Below are 23,611 nucleotides of genomic sequence, written 5' to 3' on the forward strand. Positions count from 1 at the left end.
AAATAAATAAATAAATAAATAAATAAATAAATAAATAAATAAATAAAATTTAAAAATAAATAAATAAGGCTGGGCGTGGTGGCTCACGCCTGTAATCCCAGCACTTTGGGAGGCCGAGGCAGGCGGATCAACTGAGGTCGGGAGTTCGGGACTAGCCTGACCAACATGGAGAAACCCTGTTTCTACTAAAAATACAAAATTAGCAGGGCGTGGTGGCACATGCCTGTAATCCCAGCTACTGGGGAGGCTGAGGCAGGAGAATCACTTGAACACAGGAGGCGGAGGTTGTGGTGAGCCGAGATTGTGCCATTGCACTCCAGCCTGGGCAACAAGAGTGAAACTCCGTCTCAATCAATCAATCAATCAATCAATCGATAAAAAGTTGCTGAAGCACCAAAATCGAAGACCCATGTGTGGGCTGCCTGGACATGTCCTGCCTTATCCCGTATGTCTCTGATTCTAGAGTGCCTTTTTCTATGTCTCCATCCAGTGAGACCTTCTTCTGACCTGTCTCTGGCAAGGTAGCCCAGGGGTCCAAGCCACAGTGAGAAAGAATAAGGAGCAGGCCTGGCTCCCAGAGGCCCACGGAGCAGGAACTTGACCTGCACCCTAAGTTAAGGGCAGAAGACTCTTCCCTCCTGAACAGCTGTAGATTCTGGGAGGGTCCCGGGGGTCCAAGTTGTGCATTGAAAACTTGTTGGAGATCTGCATGGCACCTCGTTAGCCGACTCCATACTCACATGTGTCCCATGTGTCCCGTGTGTGTGTCTGTGTCTTTGCACGTGTGTGTGTGTATTTGTTGCTATGTGCACCTGCTGCTGCAGTCTGTGTTCGCCAGCGGGTTCCAAGGCTCATCTATACCAGCACTGTCAACGTTGCATTTGGCGGGAAGCCCATAGAGCAGGGCGATGAGGACTCCGTGCCATATTTCCCATTGGACGAGGTACCTGTCTTCTGGGAGAGGTGGGCGGGGCCCGCGGGCCGGGACCCACAACTCAGAGGGTAGGAATGGGTGGAAGCAAGGTTGGTTTCACAACTCAGGATGCGTCCTAGCAGGAAGGGGCCCCCAAAACTGGCTGGCATCAGCACTCCCCAACCTGGCCACATTCTACCCATGTGATCCTGACCCTGAGCAAATCACTTAAGCCCTTTGAGCCTCTGTTTTGTTTTTTGTTGTTTTTTTACTTTTTCTTTTTTTCTTTTTTTTGTTTTTTTTTTTTTTGAGACGGAGTCTCGCTCTGTCGCCCAGGCTGGAGTGCAGTGGCGTGATCTCTGCTCACTGCAAGCTCTGCCTCCCGGATTCATGCCATCCTCCTGCCTCAGCCTCCCAAGTAGCTGGGACTACAGGTGCCGACCACCACGTCCGGCTAATTTTTTGTATTTTTAGTAGAGACAGGGTTTCACCGTGTTAGCCAAGATGGTCAGTATCTCCTGACCTCATGATCCGCCTGCCTCGGCCTCCCAGAGTGCTGGGATTACAGGCGTGAGCCACCGCGCCTGGCTTTTTTTCTTTTTGTTGAGACAGAGTCTCACTCTGTCACCAGGCTGGAGTGCAGTGGCGTGATTTTGGCTCACTACAACCTCCACCTCCCAGGTTAAAGCGATTCTCCTGCCTCAGCCTCCCAAGTAGCTGGGATTACAGGTGCACACCACCACAACCAGCCAATTTTTGTATTTTTAGTAGAGACAGGGTTTCACCATGTTGGCCAGGATGTTCTCCATCTCCTGACCTCATGAACTGCCAGCCTCAGCCTCCCAAAGTGCTGGGATTACAGGCGGTTTTTGTTTTGTTTTGTTTTGAGACAAGGTCTTGCTTTGCTCTGTCACTCAGACTGGAGTGCAGTGGCAGGATCTCAGCTCACTGCAACCTCCACCTCCGGGGTTCAAGTGATTCTCCTGCCTCAGCCTCCCCAGTAGCTGGGACTACAGGCGCACACCACCACGCCCAGCTAACTTTTGTATTTTTAGTGGATACAGGTTTCTTTTTTTTTTTTTTTTTTTTTTTTTGAGGCAGAGTCTCGCTCTGTCGCCCAGACTGGAGTGCAGTGGCCGGATCTCAGCTCACTGCAAACTCCGCCTCCCAGGTTCACGCCATTCTACTGCCTCAGCCTCCCGAGTAGCTGGGACTACAGGCGCTCGCCACCTCGTCCGGCTAGTTTTTTGTATTTTTTAGTAGAGACGGGGTTTCACTGTGTTAGCCAGGATGGTTTCGATCTCCTGACCTCGTGATCCGCCCGTCTCCGCCTCCCAAAGTGCTGGGATTACAGGCTTGAGCCACCGCGCCCGGCCGGATACAGGTTTCATTGTGTTGCCCAGGCTGGTCTCAAACTCCTGGGCTCAATCTATCCTCCCTCCTGGGCCTCCCAAAGTGCTGGGATTACAGGCATGAGCCACTGCACCCAGAAAAGCCTCTGTTTCTTCATCCCAGCATGGTAACACTACTGCCATGGGGTTGTGCAGAGCAGGAAGTAAGATAACCAATGTGAAAATGCCATGTGAACACAAAAGAGCCATGTGTAGGTAATTCATCCAGCGTGTGTCCAGCATCAGCCTTGCAAGGACAGGTGTCTGGGGCCAGCAGGAGTCTCCCTGAGTTGGGCTGCCCCTAGTCATTGTTACTGCTCTGAACCCAGTGCTCCTCTGCTCCTGTGGCTCTGGAAGGAGATGTACTGTTCTCCCACCCGGGGGAGAGGAAAGGCCATGGGGCTCGGGGCTTGGCCATATCCCAGTGGGAGTCCCAAGGGAAGGTGCAGCCCTGGGGCTGGGCCAGGCTGGGCAAGCATTGCCAGCAGCATTGCTGACCCTCTCTGGTGGTTCTGTTTTTCCTGGCCTCTGGCAGCACATAGACCACTACTCCCGAACCAAAGCCATCGCCGACCAATTGACCCTCATGGCCAATGGGACGCCTCTCCCAGGTGAGTATCATGGGGCTCTGCTTATACCAAATGCACCTGCCCACTGCTGCCTCGTCCAAAATACCTGTGTGATTCATACTGACATGTGACTGAGATCCACTTTCCTCCCAAAGGATGGTTTCCCAGGGTCTTGCCCATTCATCATTCAGCACATTCTGAACACCTGCTATGTGGCTGCACCCCGCCAGGGATACAGCCCAGAAGTCAGGCCCAGTGTCTGCCCTTACATAGCTCACAGTCAGGTGGCAAAGAGACTTGAGCAAACCCAGGTCTGGCTCTCTTTTCTCCTGCATAGGAGCGGATCCAGCTTTAGGGTCTCTCTTTAGACAAAAGAGCACCAAATTATGAGTGTGGAATGAGATATAACACTTTGGAGGGGCCTTGCAAGGGAGAGGCCCAAAGGCTCGAACTTCAATAACTTCCCAGAAGAGTCTACCTTGGCTGTCTTATTTATTTGTTTGTTTTAGAGATAAGGTCTTGCTCTGTTGCCCAGGCTGGAGTGGAATGGCACAATCATAGCTTACTGCAGCCTTGAACTCCTGGGCTTAAGTAATCCTCCTGCCTCTGCCTCCCAGGTGGCTGAAACTGCAGGTGTGTGCCACCACACCAGGCTTATTTTAAATTTTTTTAATAGTGATGGGATCTCACGATGTCATCCAGGCTGGTCTCAAACTCCTGGCCTCAAGTGATCTTCCTGCCTCGGACTCCGAAATGCTGGGATTACAGGCATAAGCCACCATGCCTGGCCTTGGCTGCCTTTTTATATTGCCTCTTCTGGTTATAGACGAGTAATAATAGAATGCAAAAAGTCCATATTTCTTGAATGCACACTACATGCCAGGCCCTATTTTGCATGCTATTTTTTTCTTTAAAATACAATTCTTAATCTCTTATTTTTTTTTTTTTTTTTCTTTGAGAAGGAGTCTTGCTCTGTCACCCAGGCTGCAGTGCAATGGTATGATCTTGGCTCACTGCAACCTCCGCCTCCTGGGTTCAAGCGATTCTCCTGCCTCAGCCTCCCAAGTAGCTGGGATTACAGGTGCATGCCACCACACCTGGCTAATTTTTGTATTTTTAGTAGAGATGGGGTTTCACCATGTTGGTCAGGCTGGTCTGGAACTGCTGACCTCAAGTGATCCACCTGCCTTGGCCTCCCAAAGTGCTGGCATTATAGGCATGGGAGTCCGTGAACCACCGCACCCAGCCCCATTCTTTATTCTACTTTTCCCTTTTTAATTTTATCTCATATTTTTTTCAGGGACTCTCCTCCCACAGGTTGCTAACTTTATATGCAAAGGTCAAATTAACCCTTCACAACACGCCTTTTAGGTAAAAACCATAGGTATCCCTTGCTTTCTAAACTTCAGAGCCAAATTTATTCAGATAAATTTCGTGCTATCCAAATTATCACTACTTAGGCTGGTGCGGTGGCTCACGCCTGTAATCTCAGCACTTTGGGAGGCAGAGGTGGATGGATGGCTTGAGTTTAGGAGTTCAAGAACAGCCTGGAGAACATGGTAAAACCCTGTCTGTGCAAAATACATATATTTTGTACTATATATATATATAGCTTTCTAAAATTCAGAAAGTAAAAAGAATCAGATAACTTGGTTTCCCTTCACTATCAAACTCTCTGAACTTGAGAGCCAAGTGGATTTGGAGAGTTGGGGGGCTTAAAAATTATAATCCTCACTGGGTGCGGTGGCTCACACCTGTAATCCCAGCATTTTGGGAGGCCAAGGCAGCAGATCACAAGGTCAGGAGTTTAAGACCAGCCTAGCCAATATGGTGAAACCCCGTCTCTACTAAAAATATGAAAAAATTAGATGGGCATGGTGGTACGTCCCTGTAGTCTCAGCTACTTGGGAGGCTGAGGCAGGAGAATCCCTTGGACCCAGGGGGGCAGAGGTTGCAGTGAGCCGAGATCGTGCCACTGCACTCCAGCCTGGGTGACAGAGCAAGACTCCATCTCAAAAATAATAATAATAATAATCCTCAATGTACAGGTGAGAAAACAGACAGATGAACTGACCTCACTCAAGATCATCCTGCTGTTAGGTGGTAGAGATGGGATTTGAACCCCAGGAGAGTTTTACACCAGAGCCTGGGGCTTAATCACTGTGCAGCGCTGCAGCCCCAGCTGAGCAGGTCCCTGAGCACTGACTCTTTTCCCTAAAATCTTCCCCATCCCCCAACCCCCACCCCACTCCCCATCATCCTGAGCCAGTCAGGCCTGGACCCCTGATCCCAGTAGAAATATCCAGCTGCTCTCCCAGAGGTTTCAACCTTGTGCAGTTGAATACTATTTTCTCTACCTGGGGCCTCTGCTGGCCAACCCAGCAGCCTGTACTCTAGACACCTAATCCTCCAGCCAAGAATTATTTATACGAGCATCTGCAGCTTTCCACGGTCAGGAGAGTCATAGATACCCTGGCCCTCCGTGAAGTAGCTGTCCAATGCCCCGCCTGCCAACGTCAGCTGCAACCCAACCTCCCCCCACTATGCCCAGGTGACCCAGAGTTTAAAATTAGCTGCAGGCTGTTTACAGGAAAGCTCACCTGATACCTGCCTTCCAGGAGTCCAGCTGCAGTCACCTGGGGTCATTTCCACTCCCTACTATCCAAGCGGGTTCCTGAGACTGTTTTTCTGACTCAGTGCAGTTCCAGCATAGTCCTGGAAGCACAGTCCTGAGGCGTGCAGATCCTAGCTCAGTGTTAATGCAGTTATGTCCTCCCGTCTTCTGTCTCTGGGTGTGTTAGTATCCTGTGGCTGCTGTGACAGATGATGCCACCCAAATTTGATGACTTAAAACAACAGAAATGGGCCGGGCATGGTGGCTGACACCTGTAATCCCAGCAATTTGTGAGGCCAAGATGTGAGGATTGCTTGAGCCCAGGATTTCAAGACCAGCCCGGGCAACATGGCAAAACTCTGTCTCCACAAAAAAAAATACAAACATTGTCTGGTGTGGTGGTGCACGCCTGTACTTCCAGCTACTCGGGAGGCAGAGGTGGGAGGATCACCTGAGCCCAGGGAAGTCAAGATGGCAGTGAGCTGTGACCCTCTCTCAAAAACAAATGAACAAAAGACAATCATTTATTCCCTCACCGTCCTGGAGGCCAGTCTGAAATCAAGGTGTCAGCTGGGAGGCACTCCCAGAGGCTCAGGTAGGCCGCACTCCTTCCTCTTTTTTTCCTTTGAGGCAGAGTCTCACTCTGTTGCCCAGGCTGGAGTGCAGTGGCGTGATCTTGGCTGACTGCAACCTCCGCCTCCTGGGTTCAAGCAATTCTCCTGCCTCAGCCTCCTGAGTAGTTGGGATTACACGCATGTGCCACCATGCCTGGCTAATTTTTATATTTTTAGTAGAGATGGGGTTTCACCAGTTGGCCAGGCTAGTCTCAAACTCCTGACCTCACGTGATCCACCCACCTTGGCCTCCCAAAGTGCTGGGATTACAGGCAACAGCCACCGTGCCTGGCCTGCACTCCTTCCTTGTTTCTTCCAGTTTCTGGTGGCCCCAGGCATTACTTGGTTTGTGGCTGCATCGCTCCAGCCCCTGCCTCCGCCTTCACATCACCTTCTCCTCTTTTCCATCTGTCTCTTCTCTGTGAGTCTTTTAAGGACACTTACCATTGGATAGAGGGCCTCCCTGGATATCTCAGGAAGATCTCATCTCGAGATCCTCAATGACATCTGCAATGACCCTTTTTCCAACTAAGGTGACATCCACAGATTTGGGGGCATGGACATATCTTTTGGGGGCCACCATTTAACCCACTGCATGGGGCCTCAAGGTAAAGTGAGGGGCTCAGAGGATGTAGCAGTCAGGGCATTTGGTTATGACCCAGAGACACTGGCCCTGGCTCATTTATGGGGGAAAGGGAACTTATCTTAGAAGGATGTGGGCCGGGTGCGGTGGCTCAAGCCTGTAATCCCAGCACTTTGGGAGGCTGAGACGGGCGGATCACGAGGTCAGGAGATCGAGACCATCCTGGCTAACACGGTGAAACCCTGTCTCTACTAACAATACAAAAAACTAGCCGGGCGAGGTGGCGGGCGCCTGTAGTCCCAGCTACTCGGGAGGCTGAAGCAGGAGAATGGCGGGAACCCAGGAGGCGGAGCTTGCAGTGAGCTGAGATCCGGCCACTGCACTCCAGCCTGGGTGACAGAGCGAGACTCTGTCTCAAAAAACAAAAAAAAAAAAAAAAAAACAGAAGGATGTGGGCTAGCTTCTAGAAAATAGATTTCTAGAAACATGACCACCAGGGCTTGGAAAGGATAGTGTTAAGGCAGCTTCAGGGACCTGGGTGACAGGAACTGATGACCAGTTTCCTTTGGGTGACTCCACTCCTAGGATTTTAGGTCCTGGTGTCAATGATGTCAAGAGTCCCCCTCTTGACATCATGGGTGAGAACATTCCATGGCCTCCTTCTAGACTGATGGTCCCGCTAAGACCTCATGCAGAGGGGAGGGGTTCTCCAAAGGAAAGCAGTCATGGAGGATGACCCACTCAGGGATTCCATACCGAGGTTCAGCCCCATTGGGAACCTGAGCCTTGGGAGGGAGAGTGGAACCTCTTCCAAGAGGCTTCATTTTAGTTGAGAAATTGGGGCTGGGAGTTAATTAATTTATAAAATTAAGGTGGGGCACGGTGGCTCACCTGTAATCCCAGAAATTCAGGAGGCTGAGGTGGGAGGATTGCTTGAGCTCAGGAGTTCAAGACCAGCCTGGGCAACATAGAGAGACCTTATCTCTATTAAAAATTAAAAAAAACAAAAACAAAAAAACCCAGCTGGGTGTGGTGGTATGAGTCTGTAGTCCCATCCACTTTGGAGACTAAGGTAGGCCAATTGCTTGAGCCCGGGAGGTTGAGGATGCAGGGAGCCATGAGGCACCACTGCATTTCAGCCTGGGTGACACAGTGAGACCCTGTCTCTAAAAATAATTAATTAAATAAGTCCTTTTAGGCTGGGCGCAGTGGCTCACACCTGTAATCCCAGCACTTTGGGAGGTTGAGGCAGGTGGATCACCTGAGGTCAGGCGTTCAAGACCAGCCTGGCCAATATAGCGAAACCCCTCCTCTACTAAAAATACACAAAAATTAGTGGGGCATGGTGACACATGCCTGTAATCCCAGCTACTCAGGAGGCTGAGGCAGGCGAATCACTTGAACTCGAGAGGCAGAGGTTGCAGTGAGCCGAGATTGTGCCATTGCACTCCAACCTGGGCGACAGAGCAAGACTCTATTTAAAAAAAAAAAAAAAAAAAAAAAGGCCATTTTAAATATTTTCTAAAAATCTTTTTTAAAAAAAGTTATAGTGTTCTATAGCATTATATAGTGACTATAATTAACAACTATTTATTGTGTATTTTGAAATAGCTAGAAGAGTGGATTTTTTTTTCTTTGAGACAGGGTCTCACTCTGTCGCCCGGGCTGAAGTGCAGTGGCGCTATCATGGCTCACTGCAGCCTCAAACTCTCGGATTCAAGCAATTCCCCCACCCCAGCCTCCCAGAATGTGGGGACTATAGGTGCACACCATAGTGCCTGGCTAATTTTTTTTTTTTTTTTTTTTTGGTCAGAGATGGGGTCTCACTTTCTTGCCCAGGCAGTAGATGTGAATCTTCCCAAGACAAAGAAATGATAAACATTTAAGGTGATATTAATAGATATGCTCATTTCCCAGATTTGATCATTACACACTGTATTCATGGAGGTAAAAACCTTAGGTGTCCCTTGCACTCTAAACTTCAGAGCCAAAACATCACACCTTACCCCACAAATATGTACAGTTATTATATGGCAATAAAAATAAAAGAACATTTTTTAAAATCTTAAACATGAATTATGAGGATAAACTGAATACTTTGTAGGTGTTTTTTGTATTATTATTTTTTTTAATAAATAGTAGAGACAGTCTCTCTATGTTGCCCAGGCTGGTCTCGAACTCCTAGGGCTCAAGCAATCCTCTTGCCTTGGCCTCCCAAAGTGCTGGGATTACAGGCGTGAGCCACTGCTCCCAGCTAGTAGTAGGTGTTCTTAAGACAAGACTGACATATGTCTGTGGCAGACATATGTATCCCCAGACTGTACCCTCAGACCGCCCCAGGAGAGACATGTACACCCGCTTCTGCCATTTGGGTGCCTCCAGTGGAGAATTTGGGAAGCCCTAGATTGAGCTCTGTCGGGGTCTGGGGAGCTCCGCAGAGATAGAGCAGTGCAAGGGGTACAGACCTCGGCTCTTTCCTTTCTGCATTGATTGGAAAGTGTAGCAGCTGCTGACACTTCCAAAGCACCCATTTTCCATGTGAGGAAACCAAGGCTGCGTTGGCTAAAATACAGGGTTCACTGTTTGCCTTACCGCTGAGAAGCAGGGGCATTAGTGGAAACGGTGTGGACTTCAGATCCCCATCTCAGCTCCACCGTGCTGATCTGTGTGACTAGAAGCAAACCACATCCCTTCTCTGAGCTGTGTTGTTTTTTTTCCATAGGCAGGGATTATAACATCTCCAACCTTGACGTATCAGAGCACCAGGAACATAGAAGGACCTCTCTGAGAGTCCTTGTCTCTTAGATATCTATTATATAGTCCTTATCTATACATAAGGACCTCTCCTGGTCCTTATCCAACTGATGATTAGAAAAAGGAGAGAACAAGGCTGGGTACGGCGGCTCACGTCTGTAATCCTAGCACTTCAGGAGGCCGAGGTGGGTGGATCACCTGAGGTCAGGAGTTCAAGACCAGCCTGGCCAACATGGTGAAAACCCGTCTCTACTAAAAATACAAAAATTAGCCAGGCATGGTGGTGGGTGCCTGTAATCCCAGCTATTTGGGAGGCTGAGGCAGGAAAATTGCTTGAACCTGGGGGACGGAGGTTGCAATGCACCAAGATCGCGCCACTGTACTGCAGCCTGGGCGGCAGAGCAAGATGCCATCTCAAAAAAAAAAAAAGAAGAAGAAGAAGAAAGAAAGAAAAAGAAAAAAGAGAGAACAAGAGCTATGGGCATGAGGGTGTGTGCATCTACGTGCATCTGTAAAATGGGCACAGTAGTACACTCAAGGGGCATCAAAGAAAATCACTCTGCTGAGTCTTGGTAAACAGACTGGCTGTGCACATGTTTGCATCTGGCTCTTACCTCTGTGACTGCACTGTGAGCATGGGGAGGGCAGGGACCATTTCTTGGTCATCCTTACATTCTTCACAGCATCCATCCAGGGTGGGGGGCAGGGGGGTTGGAGGTGGGAGTGAGACTCTGAATAGTGTCTGTTGAATGACTAAGAGAATAACAAATTGAACGAGGAAGCCCCTGGGCTGGTCTTCCCGTCTAGCCTGTCCAGGTAAGGACCAGGAGATGGAGGTGGCCTCTCTCTCCTTCTCCCTGTGGGCTGCTCCTCCCCGACCCCTGACCACGCTTCCCTGTGTGCTAGGAGGAGGCACTCTTCGGACGTGTGTGCTCCGGCCTCCAGGGATCTACGGCCCTGAAGAGCAGAGGCACCTGCCTCGTGTGGCGGTACGTCATCCCCGCCTTCAGGACCCAGGTCAGAGAAGGATCCTGGCCGAGGTGCACACTGGCCGGACCCTCCCAGCCCAAGGTTCCTGCATCAGTCTCGAGGCTAAGTGCCCTGAGCCTAGAACCCTCAGTTCTACAAGATGTCCCTGTCCCCACTGGTCCACAGGCCCCTTGGAGCTCCTGGCAGGAACAGAGCTCTCAGAGTGTACCAGCCAAGCCAAGGCACGGGGAGAGGAGCCATTGAGCTGTGACCCCAAAAAGGCAGAAAGGAACCTCTTGCCCTCACTCCCACGTGGGCTTCCTGCAGCCTGGATGGTTTATTCCATGCTGGGAGCACAAATGTCTTCATACAGAAAGCCTCTAAAGGGTCAGGTGCCAGAAATATAGCTACAAGGGGCTATAGGCCCTGTCCTCGAATTTCTCAGGGAGACAGACACCACAGTCACAGCTTCAGTGTGGGGAGGGCTGTGGAGAGAGGAGCACAAGAAGATGGGCCTGGCAAGGGAAACCCAGGAGGGTTCCCTGGAGGAAGTGATGTCTGTGTTGTTTGAAAAAGAAAAAGGAATTAACCAAGCAAATGAGGTGGTAGAGAGAAGATAGGCCAAACAGAGGGGACAGCGTGGGCACAGACCTGGAAGTGAGAAAGATCATGATTGGTTTAGGAAGCAGCAAGAGGTCCCTGTGGCTGGATCTGATCTGGGAGCACACGATCATGAGGAGCCAGAGTTATTAGCGGGGAGAAGTTCCAGTCTGCAGTTTCAAAGCATTCCTCTGCTTGGCTATATGTCTTTTTGTTTACAGTCAGGATCTCACTGTATCACCCAGGCAAGAGTGCAATGGTGTGATCATGGCTCACTGCAGCCTCCACCTCCTGGACTCAAGCAATCCTCCTGCCTCCCGAGTAGGTGTGACTGTAAGTGTGCACAACCATGCCTGATTGACTATTTTTATTTTTTGTAGAGATAGGGTCTCATTATGTTGCCCAAGCTGGTCTCAAATTCCTGGCCTCAACCAATCCTCCTGCCTCAGCCTCCCAAGTTGCTGGGATGACAGGTGTGAACCACCGCACCCGGCAATCATTTTTTTTTTTAGTTAAGTGGATTCTTAAGGAATATGGTCAACCCCAGTGACTCTCTCCCCATTCATTTATTCATTCATTCAACAAATACTTACTAACTCCTAGTATGTGCCCTGCACTGTTCTAGGTTTGAGTGAACAAAACAGACGATTTCTGAAATTGTGGGGTTTCTCTTCTCACGTGAAGAGACAGATAATAAACAATGAGCATGTTAAATTATAAGGTATGTTCAGGGCAAGCGTGATGGCTCACGCCTGTAATCCCAGCACTTTGGGAGGCCGACAGGGATGGATCAACTGAGGTCAGGAGTTCGAGACCAGCCTGGCCAACATGGTGAAACCCCATCTCTACTAAAAATACAAAAAAATTAGCCAGACGTGGTGGTGGGCACCTGTAATCCCAGCTACTCAGGAGGCTGAGGCAGGAGAATCGCTTGAACCTGGGAGGCAGAAGTTGCAGTGAGCCGAGACTGCACTATTGCACTCCAGCCTGGGCAACAAGAGTGAGACTTCATCTAAAAAAAAAAAAAGATGCCAGGCACTGTGGAGAAAAGGAAAAGTGCGTCTTCAGAGACAAAGTTATAATAGGAGGACAGCTGCCTAGCTAGCTCAGTCGGTAGAGCATGAGACTCTTAATCTCAGGGTCGTGGGTTCGAGCCCCACGTTGGGCGGAGTTCATTTTACGGCTGGTGATCAAGACCATCCTGGCTAACACGGTGAAACCCCGTCTCTACTAAAAAATACAAAAAATTAGCCGGGTGTGGTGGTGGGCGCATGTAGTCCCAGCTACTTGGGAGGCTGAGGCAGGAGAATGGCGTGAAGCCGGGAGGCGGAGCTTGCAGTGAGCTGAGATCCGGCCACTGCACTCCAGCCTGGGCGACAGAGTGAGACTCTGTCTCAAAAAAAAAAAGAAAAGGAAAGGAAAAAGTGAAGTAGGGTGAGGGAATTGGGCTTGTCAGGTAGTCGGGGGTGAACTCATTTAGAAAGGGACATTTGAGCATCCACTTGACAGAGGTGACAAAGTCTGAAAGGCTCTTCCTCCAAATACCTTCCAGACAGTGGGAACAGCTCATCCAAAGCCCCAAGATGGGAACCTGCAGCAGAGTCCAGGAAGAGCAAAGGGGCGGTGCAGTTGTGGTGGAGTGAGTGAGAGGGTTTGGTAGGAGATGAAGTCACAGAGGGCCTGGGGCCAGATCAGGAAGGGTTGGACAGCCATTGTCAGGACTTGAGCTTTCAGCCTCGCAGGATGGGCGCCTGGAAGGTTCTGAGCCGTGGAACAACAAGGTTGTACTTAGAATTTGTAAAGGTGCTCCTGGCTGGGCACGGAAGCACATGTCTGTAATCTCAACACTTTGGGAGGCTGAGATGGGAAGATCCCTTGAGCCCAGGATTTCAAGGCTGCAGTGAGCTGTGATTGCACCACTGCACACAGGGAGACTCTCTCTCTCTAAAAATAAAAGGAGCCCTGGCTGGGCATGCTGGCTCATGTCTGCAATCCCAGCACTTTGGGAAGCCGGGTGGGAAGACTGCTTGAGCCCAGGAGTTTAAGACCAGCCTGGGCAACATAGTGAGATCCCCAGCTCTACAATAAATTTTAAAAGTATCCAGGTGTAGTGGTGTTCATCTATAGTCCCAGCTACTCAAGAGGCCAAGGCAGGAGGATCACTTGAGCCCAGGAGTTCAAGGCTGCAGTGATTGTACCACTGCATCCCAGTGTGGGCAACAGAGCCAGACCCTGTCTCTAAAAAATATATAAAAGAACCAAAGGATCTGACCGGGTGGTGGCTCACACCTGTAATCCCAGCATTTTGGGAGGCTGAGATGGGTGGATCACCCGAGGTCAGGAGTTCGAGACCAGCCTGGCCAATATGGTGAAACCCTATCTCTACTAAAAATACAAAAATTAGCCAAGTGTGGTGGCATGCGCCTGTAATTCCAGCTATTCGGGAGGCTGAGGCAGGAGAATTGCATGAACCCAGGGCATGGAGTTTGCAGTGACCAAGATCTTGCCACTGCACTCCAGTCTGGACAACAGAGAAAGACTCTGTCTCAAAAAAAAAAAACAAAAAAAGAGAAAATCAAAGGATCTGCCTGGCTGGGCAGAGAACAGACTATAGGGGCTGAGGGTGGACAGAGGGAGACCAGTTAGGAAGCAACTGTGGTGTCCAGGTGAGAGGAGGGTGGCCGTCAGGAGGGTGGCCGTCAGAAGGGCAAAAAGCTATCACATTCTGGACAGATTTTAACAGTTGAGGCAATTGGATTTGCAGGTGGGTTGGACATGGCGTGTAAGACAAGGGGGAGTCAAAGGTGGCTTTAGGGTTTTAGCCTGAGTGGCAGAGTGAACTAACCAGTCCACCAGAAAGGGAGGGAGGAGCGGGATGGGAGAGACTATCAAATGCTTGCTCCAGGAGCTGGTGAGTTTGAGTTTTCTGTTAGACAACCTGTTGTTGATATCCGGAGAGCATTGGATACATGAGCCTGGAGCAGAGCGGCTTGACCTGGAGCTAGAACCTGGGGAGCCATCAGCATCTAGATGGAATGTAAAGCCATTTCGGGCACAAGCCTATGTTTATCACCCACCCCTCTCCACCAGGGCCACATCAAGAAGAGGCTGTTCATGTTCCGATTTGGGGACCGCAAGGCACGGATGAACTGGGTCCACGTACACAATCTGGTGCAGGCTCATGTGCTGGCAGCCGAGGCCCTCACCGCAGCCAAGGGCTACGTGGCTGTGAGTCCCCTCTGACACCCCCAACCACCTTCCCCACAGGGCTGCAGGCAGAGCGCCCCATCCCTAGGGGATTCCTGGATGGCACACAAGATTTCCCCCCAACTTAAGAAGGCTAGAGAGACTCTCAGCCCAGGGAAGCTTGGGGGAAGCCGGTAGGTGGAGTGCAGAGTTCTTTATAGAGCATCTTTAGCTCTTCCTATGAGCATGTGAGGTTGGTGTTGATCCCAGAATAACAGGTGCCAAATGCTAAGCCGCCACACATAATGTAGCATTTAATCTTAACAACAGTCCAAGAGGGAGATCTCATTATTATCCTCCCATTTCGCCGATGAAGAAACTGAAGTACAGAGAGGTTAAGCAACTCCAGAGAGGTCACACAGCTAGTTAGTGTGGTCGTCCTAGAATTCACAGGGAATAGCTCAGGTGTGTCCTCAGGTCTTGGGGCTGCTCCAGAGATCTCAGGGTTGGAGCAGCTGCTGGGAGCCATCTGGAAGGGTGGGGGCAGGCTGCTGGGGAGAAGGCTGACCATCCCCTCCCACATGTCCCCTTTAGAGTGGGCAGGCGTACTACATCAACGACGGGGAGAGCGTCAACCTCTTTGAGTGGATGGCCCCGCTGGTAGGTGCCCAGATGCCCACCCACCCCGAATGATCATTCCGGGATCCCTGACCTTCTCTTCCTTTTTATTTATTTATTAATTATTTTTTTAATTTTTGAGACAGAGTTTCGCTCTTGTCACCCAGGCTGGAGTCCAGTGGCGCAATCTTGGCTCACTGCAACCTCCACCTCCCAGGTTCAAGCACTTCTCATGCCTCAGCCTACTGAGTAGCTAGGATTACAGGTGCACACCACCCTGCTCAGCTAATTTTTGTATTTTTAGTAGAGACGGGGTTTCACCATGTTGGCCAGGCTGGTCTTGATGCTTCCAGATTTGTGTTGGCTCCTAGCCCTGTGGAGTTTTGCTTGTGAGCCACTTGTTATGTGTTGAGGCTCTGAAGGAGGCATGTGGAAGAGTCAAAAGCACAGGGGAGGTGTTTGGATTTGGGTCCTCCCCACACGGCTGCCTGGGAACTCTGGCGTCCTCTCTGAGCAGCCTAGACTCCTAGCAGCTGGGCTTGCCTGGAAGGGGTAGACCAGAAAACCCAGGCTAAAGGACAAAGGTTTTCTCCTGATCTGGAAAGTTTTTATGCCAGTGAAGAACTCACCTTATCCCATGCCAGCCCATTTCTGCTGCATCTCCTACCACCCTCCACACACATGTTGTGTTGTTGTTTTTTTTTCTCTTTAATAACAGAAAAGTCAATTCTAGAAAAATCAGATTCTACATAAATGCCTTGGAGTGTCTCTAGGTATAGACAAATGTAGGTGATAATTAAATGATGTGAATGATCCCAAGTTAAAAAGCTACCTGGCAGGTGTAATGGCTTATGCCTGTAATCCCAGCACTTTGGGAGGCTGAGGCAAGAAGATCACCTGAGGCCAGGAGTTTTGAGACCAGCACAAGCAACACATCATGACCCCTGATCTCTGCAAAAAAAAAAAAAATTTACCTATACCATGCTTTCAATTCCTCCTTGGGTTTTCTGGGTCAAGGTGCAGATTTCATTTCAAGACTGGCATAGGCTTGGGTTTGGCTGCAGGGTCTGCCCCCTGGGGTGGGCTGGTGGGGAGACAGCAGGTACTTCTCCTGGTCCCCAGTAGAGGGAGCCTGTGGTCTTTCCACACCAGTATCTGAACCACCTATTCTCAGTCCAGATCATGTTTCTTTGCAGTTTGAGAAGCTGGGATACAGCCAGCCCTGGATCCAGGTGCCTACTTCCTGGGTTTACCTGACAGGTAAGGAAAGGAGTGTGCCTAGTAAAGCCCTCCATGTGCCAGGTTTACCTTGCATTGCCTTAATTGAAACTCAGGGGCCAGGTGCAGTGGCTCGCGCCTGTAATCCTAGGACTTTGGGAGGCTGAGGCAGGCGGATCACCTGAGCTTAGCAGTTCCAGACTATCCTGGCCAACACAGTAAAACCCCATCTCTACTAAAAATGTAAAAATCAGCCGGTGTGGTGGTGCATGCCTGTATTCCCAGTTCCTTGGGAGGCTGAGGCAGGAGAATCGCTGTAACCCAGGAGGCGGAGGTTGCAGTGAGCCGAGATCCCACCACTGCACTCCAGCCTGGGTGACAGAGCAAGACTCTGTCTCAAAAGAAAAAAAAGAAAAAGAAACTCAGGCAGGACCAGGACTAGGATGAGGACAGTGAGGCACCGTGGTCACAAAATTTAAGGAGCCTGTGCAGCAGCTCCAAGCCTGAGTTTGCGGTTGCCTGGTGCTGGAAGCAAGTGCCTCCTTAAATTCCACACCCTAGGTATCTCACTTCCCTCACCCTAGTCCCACCTGCAAGGCAGTTATGATGGGACCATTGTAAAGATGACTTGACCCGAGGCTCTGAGAGGTTAGTGACTTTCTCAAAGTGCCACAGTGAGAAAGCGGGAGAGGCTGAATTCATAACTGGGCTTGGCGGGATCTGGGCTCTTCATGGTGCTGCTGGGAGGTCTCATGCCAGTCAGGAGAAGAGGGAACCCTGGGGTTCTGTCCCCCAAGGTCACCCTGAAGTCAGGGCTACTTTAGGACAAATGGAGGCTCCATTTTGATTCTAGATTCTCCTCCTGTCCCTGAAGGTCAGTCTGTGCTCCCACCTCCACCCCGGACAATGCCTCTTGGCTGCTGCCCTTCCCTCTGTCCCCAGCACCCATCTACTGGCCTCCTCCCAGCTGGAAGGCAGAGCAGCCTTCAGACATGGAGTGACCAGCCTGAAGGGATGGTGGCCCTCCAGTCCCAAATAGCTGTGTTCCGGGGTCTCCTTGGTAGGATCTCTTGTGTTTTAAATGCATCGAGTAGCTTGGCATTAGAAGCAGGGATTTGCAAATTTTTGTTCACTAGGGAACACATGCAGGGCAACTTCTCATGCACAGCGTTTCCACAGTGATTGGCACTCCTGGCCCTGAGCCACGGCTGATGGCACTTGGAGAGGATTGTAAATGTGTTCCCAGTGGGCTAACAGTAACTCAGTGCTTCTCAACCAGGGCTGCACTTCAGAGTCACCTGGGAGCTTTTAAAATAGAGAAGTGTCTCAGCCACACCACTGACCAATTAAACTGGGATTAGCAGGGAGGAAGCAGGAGGGAAGTGTCAGTATTTTTTGTTTTTTTAGAGTCAGGATCTTGCACTGCCACCCAGGCTGGAGTGCAGTGGCATGATCATAGCTCACTGCAGACTCAACCTCCTGCGCTCAAGCAATTCTCTGCCTCACCCTCTTAAGCCTCGAGGACTTCAGGCTCCTACCACCAGGTCCAGCTAATTTTTATACTTTAGTAGAGATGGGGGTCTTGCTATGTTACCCCAGCTGGTATCGAACTCCTGGCCTGAAGCGATCCTCCCACTTCAGCCTCCAGAGTAGTGGAGGTGACAGGCATACACTTCCGTGCCTGGCTATTTTTAAAATATTTTTTAGAGATGAGGAGTGTCTCACTTTGTTGCCTAGGCTGGTCTTGAACTCCTGGCTTCAAGAGATCCTCTCTCCTCAGTCTCATGCTGGGATTACAGGCATGAGCCAGCACACCTGGTTCTCACCAGCATTATTTTTAAATTGGTCCCACGTGCAGCCCAGTTTGAGCACTGTTACTCCAACCTCTTTCTGTCCTACTGCAGAGAGCATTGGAGTAGAAGTGAGAGAGATTACTATATGGATAACTTTGAATCTGCTCAGATTTATTTAAAAACTTCAGTCCTTTAATTTTTGGTTTTTTTTTTTAGACAGAGTCTCATTCTGTCACCTAGGCTAGAGTACAGTGGCGCAATCTCGGCTCACTGCAACCTCTGCCTCCTGGTATAAGCGATTCTCCTGCCTCAGTCTCCCCAGTAGCTGGGATTACAGGCACATGCCACCATGCCCGGCTAAGTTTTGTATTTTTAGTAGAGGCGGGGTTTCACCATATTGGCCAGGCTGGTCTCGAACTCCTGATCTCAGGAGGTCCGCCTGCCTCGGCCTCCCAAAGTGCTGGGATTACAGGCATGAGCCACTGCACCTGGCCCAGTCCTTTAATATTAAAAACAAGTTGCTTGTGACATATTTCACAGCTAAACAAGGCACCCCAGCATGGGCTGCTGATTTAAAGGAATCCAATGACTTTTGAAAGTGACCTCTAGCAAGGCAAATGGTGCCCCCATTGATTTGTCCCCAAGGGCCTCCCTGGAGTTTGCATAATGTGAGGCCCTGGTCACTGGCCCCCTTCTTCCCCACAGCGGCAGTGATGGAGCGCCTGCATCTGGCCCTGAGACCCATCTGCTGCCTCCCACCGCTGCTCACTCGGAGTGAGGTAAGTGGGCTGCTGCTATGGGAGCCTGGGCCCTGCTCCCCATCCCTCCCTCCCACCTCTCCCCGCCATCCCCACTGCTACCACTCTTTACCCCTTTGACACCATGACGATGGATGCTTGTCTGAGGTCTCAGAACTTTCCATGTGGGCCCAAAGCTGGTGCTATTTCTGTTATGATTACCCCAACCTCTGGGTTTTTGCTGAGGCTGTGGGTCTGAAATGTGACAGCTCCAAGCCCATCCATCATCACTGTTTCTTCATTCATAAGCATCTTGTCTTTCCACCAGACTGGAGGTTCCCCAAGGCAAGTTTCAGGCCATTCACTTCTTTGAATGCTACCAATTCCACCAACTCCCAACACATACACACACACACACACACACACACACACACCAGCCTGGTGGTCCTAGGCTCATAGTTCATGCTTACTGAATAATGAGTATATATTAAGTACCTACTATATACAGAATATAATTATTTTTATGAAACAGGGTTTCACTATGTTGTCCAGGCTAGTCTCAAACTCCTGAGCTCAAGCGATCCTCTTGGCCAGTTGTGGTGGCTCACACCTATAATCCCAGTGCTTTGGGAGGCTGAGACAAGAGGATCACTTGAGGCCAGGAGTTTGAGACCAGCCTGGGCGATGCAGAAAGACCTCATCTCTACAAAAAATTTTAAAATTAGCCAGGCAAGGTGGTGTATGCCTTTAGTCCCAGCTCAAGTGGGGGGATCACTTCAGCCCAGGAGTTCGAGGCTGCAGTGAGCCACGATTGCACCACTGTACTCCAGCCTAGGCAACAGATAGAGACCCTGCCCCTAAAAACCAAAAAAAAAATAGAGATCCTCCCCACTCAGCCTTCTAAATAGCTGAGATTACAGGCGTGTACCACCATGCCTGGCTCAGAATACTATTCTCATAATAATGATGATGCAGGTTCATATTTGCTTAGTTAAAAGAGAAGATGTTTTCATCGCAGATTGTACATAGCAAAGCAATAGGTGGTATTTGAGGTTATTTGCAAAAATCCTTCCAGTCCAGTCGGGCGCAGTGGCTCACACTTGTTCCCAGCACTTTGGGAGGCTAAGGCAGGTAGATCACCTGAGTTCAGGAGTTCAAGACCAGCCTGGCCAACATAGTGAAACCTCATCTCTACTAAAAATACAAAAATTATCTGGGTGTGGTGGTACATACCTGTAGTCCCAGCTACTCAGAAGGCTGAGGCAGGAGAGTCACTTGAACCTGGGAGGTAGAGGTTGCAGTGAGCTGAGACCACACCATTCACACCACTGCACTCCAGCCTGAGTGACAGAGCAAGACTCCATCTTAAAAAAAAAAAAAAAAAAATCCTTCCAGTCCACTCTCATTTGATTGTCTCTGATGCCTTGCTAAGTTAAAAAGGTCAAAAAAAAAAAATCATGCTCTCCATTTTATGATGAAAAATTAGGAAAATTATTGATTTGTCCAAGGCCACAGCATACTGGAATTGGCTTCAGACTCCATGTTCAGTGCTCTTTAACAAGGGGAGTCAGAGGGGGAGAGTGGAGAATGGGCCACAGAAAGAAGTAGTCACCTGTGGCTTCTCCTTTGAACCATCCGGATCAGTAGAGGAGAGAATAAGATGATACCATCTCTTTTTTTTTTTTTTTTTTTGAGGCGGAGTCTCACTCTGTCGCCCGGACTGGAGTGCAGTGGCCGGATCTCAGCTCACTGCAAGCTCTGCCTCCTGGGTTTACGCCATTCTCCTGCCTCAGCCTCCCGAGTAGCTGGGACTACAGGCACCGCCACCTCACCCGGCTAGTTTTTTGTATTTTTTAGTAGAGACGGGGTTTCACCGTGTTAGCCAGGATGGTCTCGATCTCCTGACCTCATGATCCGCCCGTCTCGGCCTCCCAAAGTGCTGGGATTACAGGCTTGACTTGAGTGGTGACAATATGCCAGGCACTGTGCTTTATCCCATTTAACTGAGTTGTAGACGCCATTGTCCTCTCCATTTAGAGAGGAGGAAGTGAGACACACAGTGAAATAACCTGCCCGTGATCACTCACTTAAATGGTAGAGCTGGGATTTGAACCCAGACCTCAGTGATTTCAAGCTTAACCATTAGCTTGTGAAAATGCATCAGGAATCACATCCATAAAATAGCTGCCAGGGTGCAGCTGAATTGTGGTCAGGCAGGGACTTGGCTCCTCTCCCTCTTGTTTAACTTGGGGATTTCCTTGTTCAGTTCAGGGGCAGTGTCCTTAACTGTGGAAGTTCCTTGGCTGTGGCTCGGGTACCCTCTGCTGGTCAATCTGTGACACACCAACCAGCCTTCCAGTTTGATTTTATAGCCTTTAACGCATTTAACATGTATTCAGCATCTCCTGTGGTACCAGGTACTGTGCTGAGCAATGGAGGCAAGAAGACATAGTCCTTGCCCTCAGGGAGCTCCTAGTCCAAAGGGGAAGACAGCCCACTAACCAGGCAACTCAACACTGTAATTAGAGCCATTTTTGGGAAAATCGCGAGAAACTCCAGTGCACACAGAAGGGGCGCCTAAGCCAACTCTGAGGAAGTCAGAGAAAGCTCCCCAGAGGAGGTGACATCTAGAGACATCTAGGTGTGTTAGGGACCCTGCTTATCTATCATAACTCAGCTCCTGTGCTCCCCAAAGCCCTGCACTTAATGACAGGGACAAAAACGGACAAATACTGGTCTCTCTCCTCACCCCCCATTAAGCATCCAAGACCACAGGTTTGACCCCAGGGTCTGTTTCAGTGCCATGGGAGAATCCAGCAGCTGGTGGATTATTCCCCAGGGTCTGGCTGAGGCACAAGAGAGGAAGAAATGAGTCAGCTGGGAGAGCATCTTCAGATGCCAGCACAGCAGGGAAGAAATTAGGCTAGAACCTGGCTCCCCTGTGTGACCCCGGCAAGTCACTCAACCTCTCTGACCTTTTTCCAAGTATGCACAGAACAGATAGTGCTAGTACCACCTTAGAGGATTAAATGAGGTAGGGCATAGAAAGGATTTAGCCGAGGCCAAGTGCAGGGTGTGTGTTCCTTAACTGATAGCTATCATTACTACCCTTGACACCAGTGGGCCCCAAGCCATCTGGCAGCAGGGGAAACACAGCTTAGACCCTGGAGAGTAATCAGTTCTGCATAATCGAATTCCTCTCTTAGGGAAGCTTAGTTAATCAGCGAGGGCGTGAAGGCTGCGACTGGAGTCCGCCTGGCCACAGCTGGTCTGGGGTTGGGAGCAGGAAGCCAATGTCGTTTCCTGGAGATGTTTCTGGCAGGCATTCACCGTCTCCTAGCGGATGCCTAAGAATGTATCAAGGGCCTCCTGAGTCCCAGCACCGTGCTAGGCCGGGAAGATGAGTGTAGGGGTGAGACCTTTCCTTCTTAGGGGCCAAGGAGTTAAATAAGGTGCAAATTCAGCGGGGCTGGAGGGGGCGACGCAGAGGTGGCACCCTTCAATAAAAATGAAGATGGAAGGAAGAAAGGAAAACCTCTCTAATGAGGGCATCGCAGGAGCAAGACGCTGTCCTCGGGTCCTTTTAAATCACTGTGCAATGGAGGGGAAATCCCTGCCCTCTCTTTTCCCTTTCCGTAAACAACGAGGTAGAGGATGCCCCCCTCCCACGAGCCCCGCCCCTCGGGATGCCACGCCTGTCCCCGCAGGTGCGCAGCGTGGCCGTGACGCACACCTTCCAGATAGCCAAGGCCCGCGCCCAGCTTGCCTACGCGCCCGACAAGTTCAGGTTCGCCGACGCCGTGGAGCTATACGTGCAGTCCACGACACTGCGGCCCCGCGGCTCCACGGCGCGGACCCTCCTGCGGCTGCTGCTCGGGCTGCTGTTCTTCCTCGGCTTGCTCGCCCTGGCCCTGCACTTCCTAGGCCTGCAGCCTCTGCATGCCTCCGTGGAGCGCCTGTGACCGTCCGCCGCCCGCCGGGGTCGGCACTGCTCCACCCTCTCCCACGCCCAGCTCCCTGGGCTAGTACCAGCCCCTGCCCCGCCTTCTGGGTTTGAGCGCGCCTCCGCTCCGCCCCTTGAATCCTGGCCACGCCCCTGAGCCGCCCTCCAGACCTAGCCCCGACTCCCGAATCCTGGCGACGCCCCTGACTACTCCCAGACTGTGCCTCGCGCCCCTCCTGTGTTTTGGCCCCGCCCCTGTCCCTCCCCGCCCTCCGAAGTGGGCACGCTCCCCCTCCACCCCCTGAATCCTGGCCACGCCCCTGGTCGGCCCCGACACCTAGCACCGAGTCCCTTTCCATGTTTGGGCCGCGCCCTTGACCCGCCCTTCAAATTGGGCACGCCTCTTCCCCGCCCCTTGACTTCAGGGCCTAGTCCTGAGCCGCTCTCCAGGCCTAACCCCGCCCCATGTCATAGCCACGCCCCCCCATGTTTGGGCACGCCTTCTGAGTCCTGGTCACGCCCCCGCCCTGCCCCCTGAGTCGTGCCTATGTCCATGTCCCTCCCTCCAAGTCCTGGCCCTGCCGCTTTTTTCCTCCCTCCGGCCTGCCCCGGTTACTGACATGGGCCAAGGCTTACAGCCTCCTCCGCCTTCTAGACCTTCTCCTAGTCTCTACCCAGTTCCGGCCCGCCCCCAGATTCTCCCCCGTTCTGGTTTCGCCCCCTTTCTGGTCCTCCCCGCGCGCTTGAGCCCACCACTTGGCTTCTCCTTTTGGGTCTGGCCTTGCTCCTCCCTCTGGGTCCAGTCCCGCCCTTCTCGAGTGTAATTGGGTCCTGGCCCTGCCCCCTCCCTCTCCGGCTTCACCCCTTTCCAGGTCCGCCTCCTGGGTGGGTTCTCCCCAGAGCCTGGCTGCCGCGTCGCTGTGGGCTAATACAGGCTGGGCTGGAGTTGGTATGAGTTTGCGCCGTCGGCTGCTGCTCTGTCTGGTAACACTGCTTTCGATCCACCCCGACCCAGTGTTCTGGGCTTCTCATTCACACAGATCTGTGTTGACAGCCAGGGCTTGGGGGAAAACCAGGACCCAAGCTTCTGCCGAGCCCGACTTGGCCTT

General features: G+C 51.0%; 1 protein-coding gene and 1 non-coding gene across 3 annotated transcripts in view; both read left to right on the forward strand.

The window, feature by feature from the left end:
- The window catches only part of SDR42E2 (short chain dehydrogenase/reductase family 42E, member 2), a 30,059-nt gene extending 7,494 nt beyond the window's left edge, over window positions 1-22,565 (forward strand). The window contains exons 5-12 of one of the 2 annotated variants that reach the window (XM_026455352.1): window positions 825-943; window positions 2,840-2,915; window positions 10,345-10,427; window positions 14,098-14,235; window positions 14,788-14,853; window positions 16,008-16,071; window positions 18,528-18,601; window positions 22,267-22,565. In XM_026455352.1, coding sequence (XP_026311137.1) covers window positions 825-943; window positions 2,840-2,915; window positions 10,345-10,427; window positions 14,098-14,235; window positions 14,788-14,853; window positions 16,008-16,071; window positions 18,528-18,601; window positions 22,267-22,521 — 875 coding nt within the window. In that variant the 3' untranslated portion in view covers window positions 22,522-22,565. The remainder of the gene's footprint in view (window positions 1-824; window positions 944-2,839; window positions 2,916-10,344; window positions 10,428-14,097; window positions 14,236-14,787; window positions 14,854-16,007; window positions 16,072-18,527; window positions 18,602-22,266) is intronic. The other variant, XM_023225019.2, reaches the window with a different exon arrangement.
- On the forward strand, window positions 12,103-12,175 carry TRNAK-CUU. Its single transcript has one exon. It is a non-coding gene; the product is annotated as a tRNA-Lys (tRNA).
- Window positions 22,566-23,611: the final 1,046 nt, after the last annotated feature.

This window comes from Piliocolobus tephrosceles, chromosome 17, assembly GCF_002776525.5.
Source record: "Piliocolobus tephrosceles isolate RC106 chromosome 17, ASM277652v3, whole genome shotgun sequence".
NCBI classification, from domain to species: Eukaryota; Metazoa; Chordata; class Mammalia; order Primates; family Cercopithecidae; genus Piliocolobus; species Piliocolobus tephrosceles.